Genomic DNA, 17,621 nt, shown 5'->3' with positions numbered 1-17,621 from the left:
CATGCCCGAATGTCATAGCGCCCCGTAGAGTTTTATAATAATGTATGTATTTAAAATGATTTTAGGTAAAACTGTGTTTCATAGGATAGAGCAGTGTAGAGCCTGCTTATGGGTGCCCCGCTTGGTCTGAGAACGAAGACGATGCGGTAATGTGATCCTTCACGCTTCGCATTGAGGATCACAAGGAGGGAGTGTAGCCATCTGGGATGGCCACGTCCCGATTACAAAATGGACACTTTGCAAAGAATGCAGGGAAAATGGACAATATTGAAAAAGCAAGCAGGTGCAAGGTTTGTCTGTTGATTGGAGCTGTAGCTCCCAGACAAGAGCGATACTGCAAAGCCATTACCATACCAATGAGCCATCTCCGGGGACAAAAGAGTAACATTTAGGTAAAAGATACTAAGGCAGACACCCCGGCGCCAGAGGAGACTAGAACAAAGCAGGCCAACGGCCACATAGGACAAGCCCAGCAATCAGGGCACCCACCCCTTTATTGGAGGAAATCGATACCGATGATCAAGATGCGGACCAATTAATTGGGACCAAGTTCAAGGCCCGCCCAAAAGCACGCGCAGCCCCTTTTGGGTACAAGAAAGATCCCCCAAGAGAGAATCACTCTCTTGACCTTGGCTCTCAGCGAGGAGAGACCTGCCTAGCAGCTGCACCAGTACAGGTAAGTCCAAAATCAACGCACGCTACGAGACAGACGCTGTTAACTGTTATTCCGTACCAGCTCAACCCCAGCAGCCTCAGAACCGGACAACGGCCATTGTTCCTCTGACTGAGTGGGTGCCCGAAGCTAAGTATAGGCTTTAGTAGTAGTGATGGTTTAGTTGGTAGAGTTTTGTGCATGAGTATATTTGACTGTGTGTGTTAATAAATGAGTATTGATTTTGAACTTACTAACTGGTGTAGCGAGTATTTGGTTTTGAACCTTGTGGCGGTATCGAAAGATACCTGGCGACTCATGAGCAAACGTAATTAGAATTAAGGAAGGCGACCATATTAACCGCCATAAACAGAGCCAATTAAAGAGAGAACACAACGAGCAAAAGTAAAAAATTTCAACAACATTTTTTAAAGGTTTGTTTATTGAAGTTTTACATAATAACAAAATAACAATAATCCAACAAATTCAAAAATTACAAGCAAATCTAAAACACACAATTAAACTTAAACACTATAACTGAAGCCCTAACAGCGGACGGTGTCTAGAAACTTAAAAAAGGAGATAAATGTTTGCCATCTCAGGTAGAACTTTCCCACTGACCCCCTGAAGGTGTATTTAATTTTCTCTAACGACATTAAATCGCCCAATCAGACAGAGGCACTGGGCAGAATGGGAGACCTCCAACCAAGCAATATTTGCCTCCTGGCTATCAGTGAGGCAAAGGCGACAACATCTGCCCTACCCCACAGTGAAATGCCAGTGAATCAGAAACCCCAAATTTGGCAACCAATGGACATGGAATTCAATTCAACTGGAGAAATCCAATATAGTGCTAAAAATGGAAGCCCAGAAACTGGGAAGTTTGGGGTAGGACCAAAACATGTGTATGGTTAGCTGGGGCAAGTGAACAACGGTCACATCTGTCCTCCGCATTTGGAAAAAACTCACTCATCCTTGCCTTAGTCAAATGTGTCCTCTGTACTCCAGGGTCAACTCTTGCCTAGATTCAGTTTATAACCAGAGAAGGAACCTGGGGTATTAAACGTCTTCATTATCCCATCCAAGGAGCGAGTTGGGTCCATAACATGAGTAGATCATTCGCATGAAACAAAACCCGATGCTCCAACCCATCAGGACAAATACCTCTGCATTGACTATAGGCCCTCAATGATAGAACATAGAACAGTACAGCACAGAACAGGCCCTTCGGCCCTCGATGTTGTGCTGAGCAATTATCACCCTACTCAACCCCACATATCCACCCTATACCCGTAACCCAACCGTACTTTTTTAAGGACACTACGGGCAATTTATCATGGCCAATCCACCTAACCCGCACATCTTTGGACTGTGGGAGGAAACCAGAGCACCCGGAGGAAACCCACGCACACACGTGGAGGACGTGCAGACTCCGCACAGACAGTGACCCAGCCGGGAACCGAACCTGGGACCCTGGAGCTGTGAAGCATTTATGCTAACCACCATGCTACCGTGCTGCCCATGATATAAAGAGCGGCTCTATTGCCAAGGCAAACAAAAGTGGTCAGGTAATCAGAGTATACAGTGTTTGTGATAAAGCTGGCAGAAGGGGCATTATATAACAAGTGAATCCACGAGGCAAGTGTATGGCTGAATCTAAATCTCCCAAGAATCCCAAATAAATATTCCCATTCCAACCTATCAAATGCTTTTTCTGAATCCAGAGATACTATCACCTCAGACTCGGGTCTGGGGAGGGGGAAAGAATTATGTTTAAAAGGTGATGTAAAGGGCAGCACAGTGGCACAGTGGTTAGCACTGATAGCACACAGCACCAAGGACCTGGGCTCGATCCCGGCCCCAGGTCACTGTATTTGTGGAGTTTGCACATTGTCCCCATGTCTGCGAGGGTCTCACCCCACAACCCAAAATGATGTACATGGTAGGTGAATTGGCTGCGCTAAATTGTCCCTTAATTGGAAACGGTGACGTATATTGGCTGATAATTGTTGGCCCTTCACGAAGCCTGTTTGATCCTCAAATTATACTTGGGAGGAAAGGCCCAAATCATGACTGGCCTCCTCCCCGTGCTCAAACATGTACCCCTGGGGCGCTGTAACTGATGTACAGCCTTGTTAATGGACAGTAGCTCAAACTCAGTCTGTAATTGTTTTCCTGTTTGCAAGTAGCTCTGATCGAGCGAGTATTGCTGATCCACCTCCAGGATGGAATACACTAGCCTCTGCTGTTCTAACTTCATAGTCCTCAGCATGTACGCTGTACAAGAAATAATTTCTCTCCGAAGGATATCCTCAGGCCCTCCAATAGCGTGGAGGGAGAGATTGAGTCAAACTTGATTAATTTAATTGAATACTTTTGGAGGTAGACAAACACTTGCAATTTTTTTTATCTGCTAGCAGAGTAGTATCTAATCTCCAGGGAGGGAGTTGGGCAGGCCCAGACCCAACAATAGATCAACAAAATGTGGAGCATGGTCAGAAATAATGTGCCGAGTACTGAGCAGCCACTACCGAAGGGAGGAGAGCCCTACCAAAAGTTAAAAAAATAAATGCGGGAATACGCATGATGGATATGCGAAAAAAAGAAAAAATCCCTATCGGTCGGGTGTGAAAAGTACCAGGGATCCACCCTGCCCCCCACCCCCATCTGTGCCACAAAAGACGACAAAAAATTCTGGCCATGCCGGATAAGTCAAGAGATTTAGGTTTGGAACCATCCATTTAGGGTCCAAAACACAGTTCAAGTCGCCTCCTAAAATCATCTGGTGCGAGTCAAGGTTGGGGAGAGAAGCTAAGAGAGTTGAGAAAATTCATGCTATCACAGTTAGGAGCATAAACATAGACCATGACGATTGGAGTGTTCGATAGGGAGCCACAAACAATAATATATCGATTATTGGGGTCAGTTATAATCTGAGAGCAGAACTGAACTTTCTTATTAATTAAAATTGTGGTATCCCTGGCCTTGGAGTGAAAAACCTGCCCATCCCAACCCTTGCGTAACCTGGTCTGATCCTTGACACGCAAGTAGATTTCCTGCAAGTAAACAACACTAGAGTTGAGGCTAAGATGAGTGAATGCCCTTGACCGTTTTACTGGGCCATTCAAACCCTCAACATTCCAGGTAACAAATGGATTGGAGATCTCCCACCACCCCTTAATACGGAGTCAGCCATTCCCAAAGAGAGATATCAAACAAGGGACATTGAAAAGATAAAGTAAAAAGATGCACCCAAGATGGCCACCAAGCAAGTCAGATGACCTGACAAAGGAAATCCATCAGAAACCTTCAGCAAAATAACACCAAAATGCCACCAACCCCAAACAAGACATATTGAAACAGTGACAAACAATACCTTATCCAAAAACCTACAGTTAACGAAACACAAGCACTAAGCTCGTTTTTTAAAAATACTGTTAGGTGGTGCAGAAAACCCTCGACCGTCCAGTTAACTAACCCCTTTGTTAGCAGGGAGATTCCCAACTGGAAAATCATAGAATTTACAGTGCAGGAGGCCATCCGGCCCATTGAGTCTGCACCGGTCCTTCGAAAGAGCACCTAAAACAAAACCTTATTTTCTTAAAATGCCACACCAGTGCTGACGAGGGAGGGTTCTGAACCAGATAACAGGGAAGGGGTCGGGGTGAGAGCTCCCCTGGCAGACCAGGGGAGGCGCGGCACATGGGCAGGGGGTGGACCCAAGAAGGGGGATGGCTGATCGGCGTTGGGGGGGGGGGGGGGGGGGGGGCAGGATGCCCTCCAACCAGGCTGATCACCTGGAATGTTAGAGGATTAAACGGGTCGGTCAAGAGGACACATGTGTGTGGTGATATGAGTGGGAGCACTGCCATTGGTGCAGAGCATTGGTTTCCCATTGGCTCTGGCTGGTCATGTGCCTCTCATCTGATTGGCTGGGACTAGTCATGTGACTGCTCACCAATTGGTCGAGAGGCAAGTAGACCCTGCCTCCGAGGCGGGGTATAAGTACCCAGGTTTCCCGGCGGTCGGCCTTTCTCTGTAGTCGACCACCGGGCTAACAACTAGCTGATTGAAGCCACAGTTTGGATCTTCATCGTGTCTCGCGTCCGATTGATGGTACATCAGTGTGTTCGCGCACTTACGGGCTCTGAAGGAGGATGTAATGTTACTGCAGGAGACACATTTGAGGGTGACGGACCAGTTTAGATTACGGAAGGGCTGGGTTAGCCAGGTCTTCCATTCGGGGCTTGACGCTAAGACAGAGGGGTCGCGATCATGATTAACAAACGGGTTAAGTTTGAGGCGGACAGCACAGTTGCGGATGGGGGCGGTAGATTTCTCATGGTCCGGGGTAAGCTTGAGGGGGTGAAGGTGGTCCTACTGAATGTTTACGCTCCAAACTGGGATGATGTAGATTTCATCAAAAGGCTGCTGGAGAAAATCCCCGACTTGGATTCGCACAAGTTGATTATGGGTGGGGACTTTAATACAGTCCTCGGCCCCAGCCGGTCGTGCTCCAGAGCGGGCAGGGTCCCGGCAATGGCATGAGAACTGGGAGGGTTCATGGAACAAATGGGGGGGGGGGGGGGGGGGGTAGATCCCTAGAGAATCAGCCGGCCGACGGGGAAGGAGTTCTCGTTCTATTCACATGTTCACAAGGTTTATTCTCGTATTGACTTCTTTATTATGAGTAGAGACTTTTTGGAGGGGGTGAGGGATACTGAATACTCGGCGATCACTATTTCGGACCATGCTCCACATTAGGTCGACCTGCTGGTCTGCAAAGAAAGTTATCAGCGCCCACAATGGAGGTTAGAGGTGGGATTGTTGGCAGAGGAGACGGTGTGTGAGAGAGTGGGGAAATGCATGCAGGACTACCTGCCGGTCAACAATACAGGGGACGTCTCAGCAGCGGTGCTCTGGGAGGCGCTGAAGGCGGTTGTGAGAGGGGAACTGATCTCAATCCGAGCCCATAGGGACAGAACGGATAGGGCAGAGATGGACAGACTGGTGCAGGAGATGACACGGACGGATAGGGAATACTCGGACTCCCCGAGGGCAGAGCTACTTAGGGAACGACGGAGACTGCAGGCGGAGCTGGGAGCGCTAACCACTGGGAAGGCCGTAGAGAAACTCAGAAAGGCCAGGGGCGCGGTGTACGAGTATGGGGAGAAAGCCAGCAGAATGCTTGCACAGCAACTTAGGAAGAGGGAGGCGGCCAGGCAGATAGGGATGATAGTGGACGGGGCAGGGAACCGGGTATTCAGGGACTTTTACAGTAAGCTGTATACCTCGGAACCCCCAACAGGGCCGGAGGGGATGAGGCACTTCTTAGATGGGCTGACCTTCCCAAAGGTGAGCAGAGGGACGGTAGAGGGGCTGGGGGCCCCGATTAGAGCTGAAGAAGTAATGGGGGGCCTGAAGGCCATGCAGTCGGGTAAAGCCCCGGGGCCGGATGGGTATCCAGTGGAGTTCTACAAAAAAATTGCGGGTATACTGGGGCCGGTGCTGGTTAGGGTGTTTAACAAGGCGAGGGACAATGGGGTGTCACCCCCGATGATGTCGCAAGCCACCATCTCGCTGATATTAAAACGGGATAAGGATCCGGAGGTCTGTGGGTCCTATAGGCCAATCTCCCTGATTAATGTGGACGCTAAACTGCTGGCCAAGATCCTGGCGTCCAGAATCGAAGACTCCGTACCGGACGTGATTGTGGAGGACCAAACGGGGTTTGTTAAGGGCAGGCAGCTAGTAGCCAATCTAAGCAGGCTACTCAATGTGATTATGATCCCCCTGGAGGGCAGAGAGGTGGAGGTCGTGGTGACAATGGATGCCAAAAAGGCTTTTGACCGGGTGGAGTGGGACTATTTATAGGAGGTGCTGTGACGGTTTGGGTTTGGAGAGGGCTTTGTGGACTGGGTTAAACTGCTATATCAGGCCCCGGAGGCTAGTGTAAGGACGAACAGGACGACATCTGAGTATTTTAGACTGCACCGCATGACAAGACAGGGATGCCCCCTCTCTCCACTGCTGTTTGCGTTGGCCATAGAACCGCTGGCAATTGCTCCGAGAGTGGCATGGGGATGGAAGGGAATGGTCGGGGGGGGGGATAGAACACAAGGTCTCGCTCTACGCGGACGACCTGCTTTTGTATATGTCAGATCCAGCGGCAGGGATTATGGAAATCCTAGGGGAGTTTGGCCGGTTTTCGGGCTACAAATTGAACATGGCAAAAAGCGAGATGTTTGTGGTGCAGGTGAGGGGTCAGGAGAATAGGTTGAGGGAGCTACCATTTAGGCTGGTTGGGGAAAGTTTTAGGTATCTAGGGATACAAGTGGCGCGCGACTGGGGTAAGATGCATAGGTTGAACTTGTCCAGGCTGGTGGAGCAAATGAGGAGCGAGTTTCGGAGGTGGGATGCACTCCCGCTGTCACTAGCGGGGAGAGTACAGACGGTGAAGATGATGATCCTCCCGAGATTCCTGTTTATTTTTCAGTGTCTCCCTATTTACATTCCGCATCCTTCTTTAAAAGAATCAATAAAATCATCCTGGGATTTGTTTGGGCGGGGAAGTCCCCGCAGGTAAAGAGGGGGATGCTGGAACGGAACCGTAGCGAGGGGGGGCTGGCGTTGCCGAACCTCAGCAACTACTACTGGGCGGCTAACATAGCCATGATAAGCAAATGGATGGTGGGTACGGGGTCGGTTTGGGAGCGGGTGGAGGCTGCTTCGTGCAGGGGCACCAGCTTGGCAGCCCTGGTCACGGATCCCCTGCCGTTCCCGCTGGCCAGGTACTCCACCAGCCCTGTAGTGGTGGCGGCTTTGCGGATTTGGGGCCAATGGAGGAAGCATGCGGGGGAAGTGGGAGCGTCGGTCTGGTCCCCAATATGTGACAACCACCAATTTGTCCCGGGGAGGATGGATGGCGGGTTTCGAGCGTGGCGGAGGGCGGGGGTGGGAAGGATGGGCGACTTGTTCCTGGAAGGGAGCTTCGCAAACATGAGGGCGCTGGAGGAGAAGTTCGGGCTGGCGAAGGGGACTGACTTTCGGTACTTTCAGGTGCGGGATTTCGTACGTAGACAGGTCCCGTCCTTTCCACGCCTTCCACCAAGGGGGATCCAGGACAGGGTGATTTCCAGGGGTGAGGTAGGAGTGGGGAGAGTCTCAGATATTTATAAGGAGCTTATGGGAGCGGAGGACACAGGGACCGAGGAACTGAAACTTAAGTGGGAGGAGGAGCTTGGTGGGGAGTTGGAGGGAGGCATATGGGCAGACGCTCTGAGGAGGGTAAATGGAACCGCAACATGTGCCAGGCTCGGTCTGATTCAGTTCAAGGTGGTTCACCGGGCCCGCATGACGGTGGCCCGGATGAGCAAATTCTTTGGGCTGGAGGACAAGTGTGCTAGATGTGGGGGAGGACCAGCGAACCATGTCCATATGTTCTGGGCGTGTCCAAAACTCAGGGGATACTGGCAGAGATTTGCGGACGTCATATCCCAGGTACTGAAAACAAGGGTAGCGATGAGTCCAGAGGTGGCGATTTTGGGGTGTCGGAAGACCCGGGAGTACAGGAGGGGATAGAGGCCAACGTTGTGGCCTTTGCTTCCCTGATAGCCCGGCGACTAATACTGTTGGCCTGGAGGGACTCAAAGCCCCCAAAGACCGAAGTATGGCTGTCGGACATGGCAAGCTTCCTCGGCTTGGAAAAAAATCAAGTTCGCCTTACGAGGATCACTATCAGGGTTTGCCCGGAAGTGGCAACCATTCATCGACTTCTTCACGGGGAGCTAATCGTCAGCAGCGGGGGTAGAATAGTGTAGAGTAGGGGGGGAAGAATAGGCGGGTATATCTGCGAGAGTGGTATTGTTATTTGCACTGTTTTTTGTAATTGGTATCTGCACACTAATGTATATTGTTACTGTTTATAATGCCAAAAATACCTCAATAAAATTGTCTGTTAAAAAAAAAAGTGGTCTCTTTTCCCAACAGTCACTCGAAGGCGAGCTGGATAGACCATTCTGAACCTGACTCCATTCTTACACAAGATGGTTTTCCCTCCGTTAAAAGCAACTCTTCTCTTTTGCTAGATCCGCACTCATTTCTTGGTACAGCCTAATGGAGTGGTCTTTCCACTTGAGGTCACGATGTTCCCTTGCCCATTTAAGAACTTGCTCCTTTTCTTTAAAACTATGAAACCTTACAATCACCGCAAGAGGCGGATCTCCAGATCAAGGCTTCGCCAACCTCACATTATGAATGCTCTGACTCTTGGACCTATTCTTCAGGTCATTCAGTTTTTAATGACTTTTTGCTCTCAACCATCTTAGTAATATCGGCCTCCAGAGAGATCCGGTCATGGTGATCTTATAATGTTGCCTTCATGCTTTAATTGTAGTTCCATGATCTTCGACGGTCTTCTTTGCGTTTTCAAGAGCCAAATGAATGGGGACAAAGGCCTCTTCAATTGACCTTTAAGATCCACCACCAAGCTTTGTCGGTGTTTATCTAGCTCGTTTGCAAAAATGCTGGGAGAGCCTCGGTTGTTTGTCAAGTGGTTGGAGTGGAAGGATCCGCTCTCGCCATCTTATTTCCAGATGATCCCCAAGAGGCTTTGGAATCAGTCGCCGGATTTTGGCTTGAATTCTTCTTGGCTTGTCTCTCCTTGGCATCTCAGAGAAGGGAAAACTCTATTCCACTAAATTACAAACGTCCCTGAGAAGTATAAGGTCCGTGGTGCCAGAAAAAAGGGCAAAAAGATCAGCTTTCCAGCGGGAGCCACCTCACGCACATGGTCCCCTTAGATCACGCCACCGGAAGTCCAAAAGTTTCAACAACTTGGCTGTTTGTTTTGGTACCATCCCACAAATGACCAAATTAATTGAATTCAATTTCTTATTGCCATGGTGTACCTCTGGATCACGAATCTGGTAACATAACCACTACACTATCACACCGTATCAGAATATTTGAAACACCAGAAGCTTCTATCTATCCATTCAAAAATAAAGGTTAATGTGGTCAATCTTTCCCTGGACAGTTATTGACTTGGTCTTTTTAGCATTTATGACAACACACCATTTATTGGTCCATTGTTCAATTTGTTCCATTGTCCAATTTGTTCCATACTTGTCAGTTGTGATTTAGCCATATTATTAAGATGGATAATTAATGATTCTGTAAATTAATGATTTGATGATGTCTACCAGAATTTTGAAAAAGATGAAACAGGGCGCCATTCTAAGGGATGCATAACTTCTGTGATCAGACAATAAACATTAATTTTCATGCCCTGACCTATTCAGTTCAACAGTTCACCAGGTGTTCTAATAGTGTGACTTTTTAAAAATGAGACTGGTGTGGCATGTGTCACAGAAAGGAACACCTGCTATTTTAAACACAGACAATAATTTATTACATTGAATAGTGAAAGAGTTCTAATTCAGCAGAGCATTGGGATTGCAAACCTGGCACTTGCACAGGCTTGGAACGTGACTTAAAACTACAGGATGAAATGGATTATTTCTGCTTTTAAAACTTATCAGCAATGCAAAACATCAACAGACGTATCATGCTTGAACTGTTTTGTTACCTTTTCTGTGGAAACAATGCACAACAAAGTGGTGTGGCAAATACCAAGCTGAAATGAGAAAGGATACCAACAATAAAAATGGACAGAATGCAACCAATGCGCCAACATATATTTCCCTCCCAATGCATTTGAAATATTCCCAATATTTATCAACCCATCAAGGCATGATAAAAGTTCCATTAGTATTTTTTTGACAACACCTGCTCTGAATATTAAAGCTACTTTTTTTGAACAAATATTATTTAATTAATTCAAAAATGTTGTAAACATCATGAGGCCAAACCTGTATACAAGCAGCCAACAGAGACTTCAGTTGAGCAGAGACCCAGGTAAATAGGCATTCTATTCCAGCTGCTCGCCACACAGAATCATACGGGAACATTTCCATCAGATCAACTTTATGGAAATATCACAAATGAACTTCTTCTGAATCTGAGTTTTATGGGGCTAGGTTTGGCTTGGCAGAAACCATAAGAGAGCCTGCCACTTTGAAATACTTCATTCACAAATTATATGCCTTGGTTAAAGGTATCTATTTATCTAATGATGGATGCTTGACTCTCTGAAGTGACAGAGTTACGTTAAAAGCAACAAAGAATTTTGGTGTCTGCAAGGAACATCTTAACATTGTGGGAGATTAAACAATTGGCGACTTATATAAAAACAAAACATGGCATGTTTTTACAAAGTAGAAACAGTAATCAGTTAGATAAAAAATCTTTTAAAGACGTGTAATCCAATCCCAAAATGCAAATTTTCTTTTCTAAAGCAAAAATTTGCTTTATATTGTGTAGCGAGATGCTAATTGACAAAAAATGTTTTTCTCGACACCCATTTCATGAAGCAATAACTATAACAGACTAATGAATGTAATATGAATTTTTGCTGAGGGCATTCTCTTCAGGTAAAAAGTGGCATCTTAAAGACTCCCTCAAGATGGCACAGTTCGAGAATAAGAGGAATCACTCTTGGTGAATATATTAACATTCGTAAAAAGTGACCTTATAAAAAAAGGGTCTATTTCCAACCTATTAATTTCTTCAATTATCTTTTCCACTGCTGGACAATTAGGGAGATTTCAAAACCCTTCTACTCACCAGACTCCCACCAAGCCCACTTGAATTGGTGCACTCATCCATGGGAATCGCTATAAGAATGCAAATATCAATAACTTACAATTATGTAAATTTAGATAGAAATATCAGTATCACTACAGTATTTCACTAACCCCAACAAGCTAGCTAAATTTTGTATTAGAGTCACAGGTTCATGTGAAGGAAGCATTAAGTCATTAATGACTTTTACAAGGACTGGTCAGTTAAAGATAAATGTAAACATGGTAGCACGGTGACACAGTGGTGAGTTAGCACTGCTGCCTCACAGCTCCAGGGACCCAGGTTCAATTCCGGCCTCGCCTCACAGCTAATGCCCTCCATTCCAGGCAACATCCTGATAAACCTCTTCTGTGTAATGATATGTAGAATATAATTTGTGTATAATTTAATAACCTAACTGTAAGTAAAGATAGGTGCTGGATGCATAGACTGAGATTCTAGCATCCGACCACAGATAGGATGATGACAGGAGTAGGTCACTGGAAGACAGGCCGCATGGAAATAGGAGGTAATCTCCTGGACAGCACAATGAGACAGAACCTGGACAAGCACAGAGTACAGTCACATACTGAGTAGCTTCTGAGTCAACAGGAATTAATAAGAGTTAACCATAGTTGTTTGTATTTAGTCATAATATCCAATTGTAATCTTATATCATAGAAACCCTTTAGTGATTTGGTTAATTAATAAACAGTTTTGTTCATTTACAAAGCTGTATGTTCTCTGATCACTTCAGCTACAAAGACCTAGCTATCCATGCATACAGAGAACATTATATCTGTACCCTCTCCAAAGTCTCCACATCCTTCTGGTAGTGTGGCAACCAGAATTGAACACTATTTTCCTAATGTGGCCTAACTAAGGTTCCATACAGCTGCAGCATGACTTGCCAATTTTTATACTCAATGCCCCATCAGATGAAGGCAAGCATGCGTATGTCTTCTTGACTACCTTCTCCACTTGCATTGTCACTTTCAGTGACATGTGGACCTGTATACTGAGATCCCTCTGGCTATCAATACCCTTAAGGGTTCTGCCATTTATTGTAAAAGTCAGGGATGGTCAGTACGGCACATATATTTTGGAGAATTTTAGGGCTGGAGCGATTACAGAGACAGCTGGGGTGGGAGGTAGCACCATTGAGGGATTTGAAAACACGGATGAGAATTTTAAAATCAAGCTATTGTTTAGCTGGGAGCAATTGTAGATGGACAACAGGACTTTGTGTCAGTTGGGACATGAGAAATCTACAAGATGCATTGCAGGTACTCACCAAAAGTCCTTAGACAGCACCTTCCAAACCCATGACCACTACCATCTAGAAGGACAAGAGCAGCAGATACCTGGGAGTCCCACCACGTGGAGGTTCCCCCAAGTGACTCACCATCCTGACTTGGAAATATATTGCAGTTCATTCACTGTCGCTGGGGCAACATCCTGGAACTCTCTCCCTAACAGCACAGTGGATTGACCTACATCTCAAGGACTGCAGCAGTTCAAGAAGGCAAATCCACCTTCTGAAGGGCAACTAGGGATGGGCAATAAATGCTAGCCTAATCACTGATGCCCACATCCTGCAAAATGAATTTTTAAAAAGCTTAGGGTGACCTCAAGTTTATGATTGGTTGAATATGGGAGACCAGCCAGGACTTTATTGAAATACTCAAGCCTAATACCTGGACTTATCAGAGGCATGGATAAATGTTCCAGCAGCAGATGAACTGAAGCAGAGGGAGGAGGGGTTGTTCAGGAAGTGGAAATAGGCGATCTTGGTAATGGCTTGGAGCTGGATAAAATTTGACACAAAGGTCTGGTTCACCATCAGACAGTTTACAATATGAAGGATGCAGTTGCTGGTTAGGGAATGGAGTTAATTGTCATCAATGCTCTTTGTAATATCTTCAATGGGCAATGTGCACCGAAAAGCACCCCTCCCAAAATGGCAAAATGCACTTCAGGGACTTTGAAGAACAAGAATCAAAACAGTCCATTACAATCAATACCCATGCTCGAACACACCTCACCAATATGCTGCTTCTACAACAGTTTTTTAATGGTCTCTGTGCCTTAGGTAGTCTGTTTACATGCGCCAGACCCAAGGGTCTTAAAATACTTTGGTCTGAATTTAACTCCGTGTGAGTGGATGGATTTTGAGCAGGTTAAAATGTTGCCCTTTCTATCCCATTAATTTATTTGCACTCACAATTGCTTCACTTCACTTGTGCATAATGTTTAGAACATAAGTTACAAAGTAAAGATGTGATGAAAAGGCATTCATGTACAGTACTTGTTTTTCTTCTAGTTCATTACAACTTTTTATGGATTTTAAGATGAAATGGTCAGTCGTGTAATGAGCAAATAGCTACATTAATCTTTTTTAAACAAAGGAAACAAACTGAATATTGCTGGATATTAGCACTACCATTAGAATAGCTCCACAAACAGAAAGCATAAAAATTCAAAAGATAAATATTTAAATAAAACTTACCTTTAAGAAAGCTTTCCTTTCCAAGGTATTCATTATAAATGGAGGGATAGCTGTAAAAAGGTATTTAATAATTTAACAATATAATCACAATTAAAATAACAAAAGAGCAGGTATATCAGGTAACAATAATAAGCTAAGCATGTTTCAAATATTTTAAATTCTAGTCCAATGCAATGATTATAAAAGTTTTCGGATTGACATTTGCAACAAATAGTTTTGAATTCCATCGAAAAAAGTATGTGAATTTTCTAGCATTCTGTAAGTCTTTGGATGAAAGTTGATGAAACCTATAATAAATGGCCAAAGTAACATTTTCAAGGTGTCAATTGGAGGTATTGCCAGCATTAATACCTGAAACTCACAAGACGAAGAATCACACAATCTCAGAAGACTACGCTAAAATGGAAATTTTACTGATACTGTACTTCAAGATTGTCAGGGGAAATATATTAACATTTTACAATAAGAAACTAAATTAGAAAGTGTGCACTTAAGCCATTTGCTTCCTCACTGTTCGCACCGACTTTCCCCAACAGCTCCTGAACAAGAAATAAAAGATTCCTAATCAAGATGAATTTGTTATTGACCTGATATTCTTAACTGAATCCAATTTTCATCCATTTTCTTATTCACCAAACTATCTAACTGATCTCCTTGGTCTTTGTGCAGAGCCAGGAGCAAATAGTTAGGAAAATACAATTGTTAAATAATGTTCAAACTCAGCAGAGAAACATATGGCAGGTATTGGGAACAGTGTTTGCATTTACACTTTTATTCAACAGCTCTCAAAAGCACAGATCTACATTTCCATATATTCAGCAACTTCCTCCACTTCTCTGGGTCTCTAATTTCCATACTGGCATGCTTTAGACAGCCAAGTTGTGAATGTTTCAAAAGTACTTGCTAAAGCTGGTCCATAATATTTGTAAATCAATGTGTTTTATAGTCATGGACAGATACCACTGCTAGATTTTGCTATCTCATTCATGATAGCCATGAGCTTTTTAATCCAAATTCAGGTCAAGATCCACCTACTGAAGAAAATTGAGTTTGAATGACAGGCATAGGTGGGCCCCCTGAATTCTACTACAAGAATAACTAGCAAATGCTAACAGTGTTAATGAATGCTAAATCTAGCAGCAACCCAACATTGTATTTGAAGTTTGAATTCAAAAAACACAAACAAGACTGAAAAATAACTGTGGTTAAAAAATCTGCTTCAAAGTGCAATTGAATTATTTTGTAAAACATAACTGGCATGGAAATATATCAAAACGATTAATCATAATGATTACTTACAATAATTATCATAATGATTACCTACAGTAAATTTGGAATAAGTATTGTTTCCAACACCAAAGAGTAACACTTAAGGAAGCTACACAGCAGAAACCCATGAACAACAAAACAATATTTGGTGTTTGCCTGGCAACACATTGTATAAATAATAGAAACAAAATACAGAAATTTGTCTAACTGGAGTGACTCAGGACGTCAGTTTATTACAACTATTTACTCTTAATACTATGAAGGTCTTGTGGCGCAATAGGTAGTGTCCCTGCCTCCGAGACAGAAGCTCTGGGTTCAAGTCCCACTCGACAGCCAAGGAAGTTACACTCATAATATGGTCAAACAGATTGATTATCAACCTGCAAACCCTTCCAATACATACCAATGGCTGGCAGTAAGAGTAGATTCCTAGTCAACCAGTGATGGAAAAAAGTTGCAACTTCTACCATCACTATCCATAGCTCCAGACTGTAAAATGCATGTAAAAGTGCATGTTGTCACAGCAACTCTGATTCCCAGTGATCTGTAACACACCACTTTTAGTACTACTGACCCATCCCAGGAGCAGCCATGAGGATCCTAGAGATGACCACCTGTACAATGGCCTGTTGAGCAGCTTTTGTTGATTCTCCTAGTCGGTTGCCATTCTCATCTGTTATTGGTATTCCATGTTTCAATTCTCTGTGGAATGAAAGCAGACCCTGAAGATATTTTTGGAATGTTTGGCATCGCAAACTTCAAAACAGCGCTTTGGAACTCCATGCTGAAAGGTTTTTAGGTTGAGCAAGAAGAAATGCCAGGTTACAATTTATATTTTTGTACTCAAAGCTCAAAAACAATGAAAAAGTTTAGATCATTACATTTTTGTGCTTCCTTACAATCAGTCCAGACCTGGTTATCCATTGGAAAAAGACAGCTTACTTGCAGAAATCTAAACCTCCAGCTTTTCAAAAATACTTTTTTGTGAAAATTCACTGAAAAAGCCCATCCCCTTTTCAGAAATACAGGGAACGATTTTGAGTCTCCTCTCTCCGTCTGCGAGAATGTCAGCGTGGGTTAAAAATATGTAGAGAAGCGAAAGCATGATTCTCTCCGGCACGATTGGCTTCTGGAATCATCCCCCACCCTCCTTCACAATTGGAGTCATGCATATTGTACTGTAATTAATTTTAATCTATTTAACATGTCATTAGCGAGCATTCTCTCCAGACGCCCACCCCCCTTCGCACCTCCATGAAGCCATGTTAAATAAGCTAATGAAAAGATTTCCAGAAACTTAAATCATGCAGTACTGAGAAACATATTATTCGAACTGTTAGATAAAAGGAATGCCATTACTGTACAAATTCTCCGTCTTCAGTGATTACTTGCTAATGAGTATGATTGACCGCACACTTATCAGGTGTTTCCGGGAGGTGTCCTTGGACTCGAGGTCGCTGGTATTCTTTCAAGGACGCCTGTCCTCCCGGCTGGTGAGGAGAACCACCACCCCAAGGCCTTGAGGTGGTGTCTGTACAAAGTCCAAGTTTATGAGCCATGTCGAAGAGTTGGGAGGGTAACTGCTTTGTACACAAGGATCTTGGTACAGTATCAGCATGGATGTCATGGTCGAAGAATGTCTTCTTTGGGCATCTGAAGGCTGCACTCGTGGAGTGTATACGATGTTGGATCTCAGCATCGATGTCAGCCTTAAAGGAAAGGTGGCTCCCCAGTTAGGAGAAATGTTCCACTTTTCAGACGGTTTCTCCGTTGATCTTGATGGAGGGAGAGACTGGATCTTGCCCTGATTTATCTTTATCAGATTGATAAAGGACTCGAGTCTTCTTGAGATTGAGGCTGAGACCGGTTCTTCGGTATGTTTCCATGAAGGTGTCAGGCATAGCTGTAGATTCTCAACTGGAGAGTTGAGATAGCATTGTCATCCGCTACTGAGGTTCCACGAGCAATGTCAATATTGTTTTCTTGGTTTCCGGCCATCCTGTAGACGACGCTCTCTCTACTGGGAAGCTTGTTCTTGATAAGGTGAAAGATGGTGGCGATGAAGAAAAGGGTGGGAGCAACGGCATATTCCTTCATGACTCCAGTCTTGACCTCGAAGGTTTCTGTCTTGTGTCCTTCGATTAAAATTGTTGTCGACATCCTGTCGTGGAGGAGTCGGAGGATATTGATGAATTTCTCTGGACAGCTGCCCTTTGACAGGGTCTTCAATAGCACTTTCCGATTGACAGAGTCAAAATTGACAGGGTCAGATCGATGAAGGCCATGGTAGAGTTGTTGATGTTGCTTCTGGCATTTCTCTTCAGAGATTTGGATAAGATGGCGAGCAAGGATTCCCAGGAAAGAGTCCTCGGTTGTTCCCACGGTACGATTTGTCTCCTTTTTTGAAGATGGTGGTGATGATGGCATCCCTGCGATAAGCAGGGATTTATTTTCTGTCCCAAATTTTCAGGAACAGCTAATGGAGATGACATGTGATCTCCTCTCCAC

At 44.6% G+C, this 17,621-nt stretch overlaps 1 protein-coding gene across 3 annotated transcripts in view; it reads right to left on the bottom strand.

Moving 5' to 3' along the window:
- The window catches only part of LOC119965150 (sideroflexin-1), a 132,643-nt gene that overhangs the window by 14,845 nt on the left and 100,177 nt on the right, over positions 1 to 17,621 (bottom strand). For all 3 annotated transcript variants that reach the window (XM_038795498.1, XM_038795496.1, XM_038795497.1), the window contains 4 exons: positions 15,688 to 15,815; positions 13,845 to 13,894; positions 11,339 to 11,388; positions 10,242 to 10,289 (listed from right to left, as the gene is read on the bottom strand). In XM_038795498.1, the coding sequence (XP_038651426.1) occupies positions 10,242 to 10,289; positions 11,339 to 11,388; positions 13,845 to 13,894; positions 15,688 to 15,815 (276 nt within the window). The remainder of the gene's footprint in view (positions 1 to 10,241; positions 10,290 to 11,338; positions 11,389 to 13,844; positions 13,895 to 15,687; positions 15,816 to 17,621) is intronic.

Source organism: Scyliorhinus canicula, chromosome 4 (assembly GCF_902713615.1).
Source record: "Scyliorhinus canicula chromosome 4, sScyCan1.1, whole genome shotgun sequence".
In the NCBI taxonomy this organism is placed as follows: domain Eukaryota; kingdom Metazoa; phylum Chordata; class Chondrichthyes; order Carcharhiniformes; family Scyliorhinidae; genus Scyliorhinus; species Scyliorhinus canicula.
The sequence above is the reverse complement of the archived record's forward strand: the minus strand, read 5'-3'. Positions and strand labels throughout refer to the sequence as shown.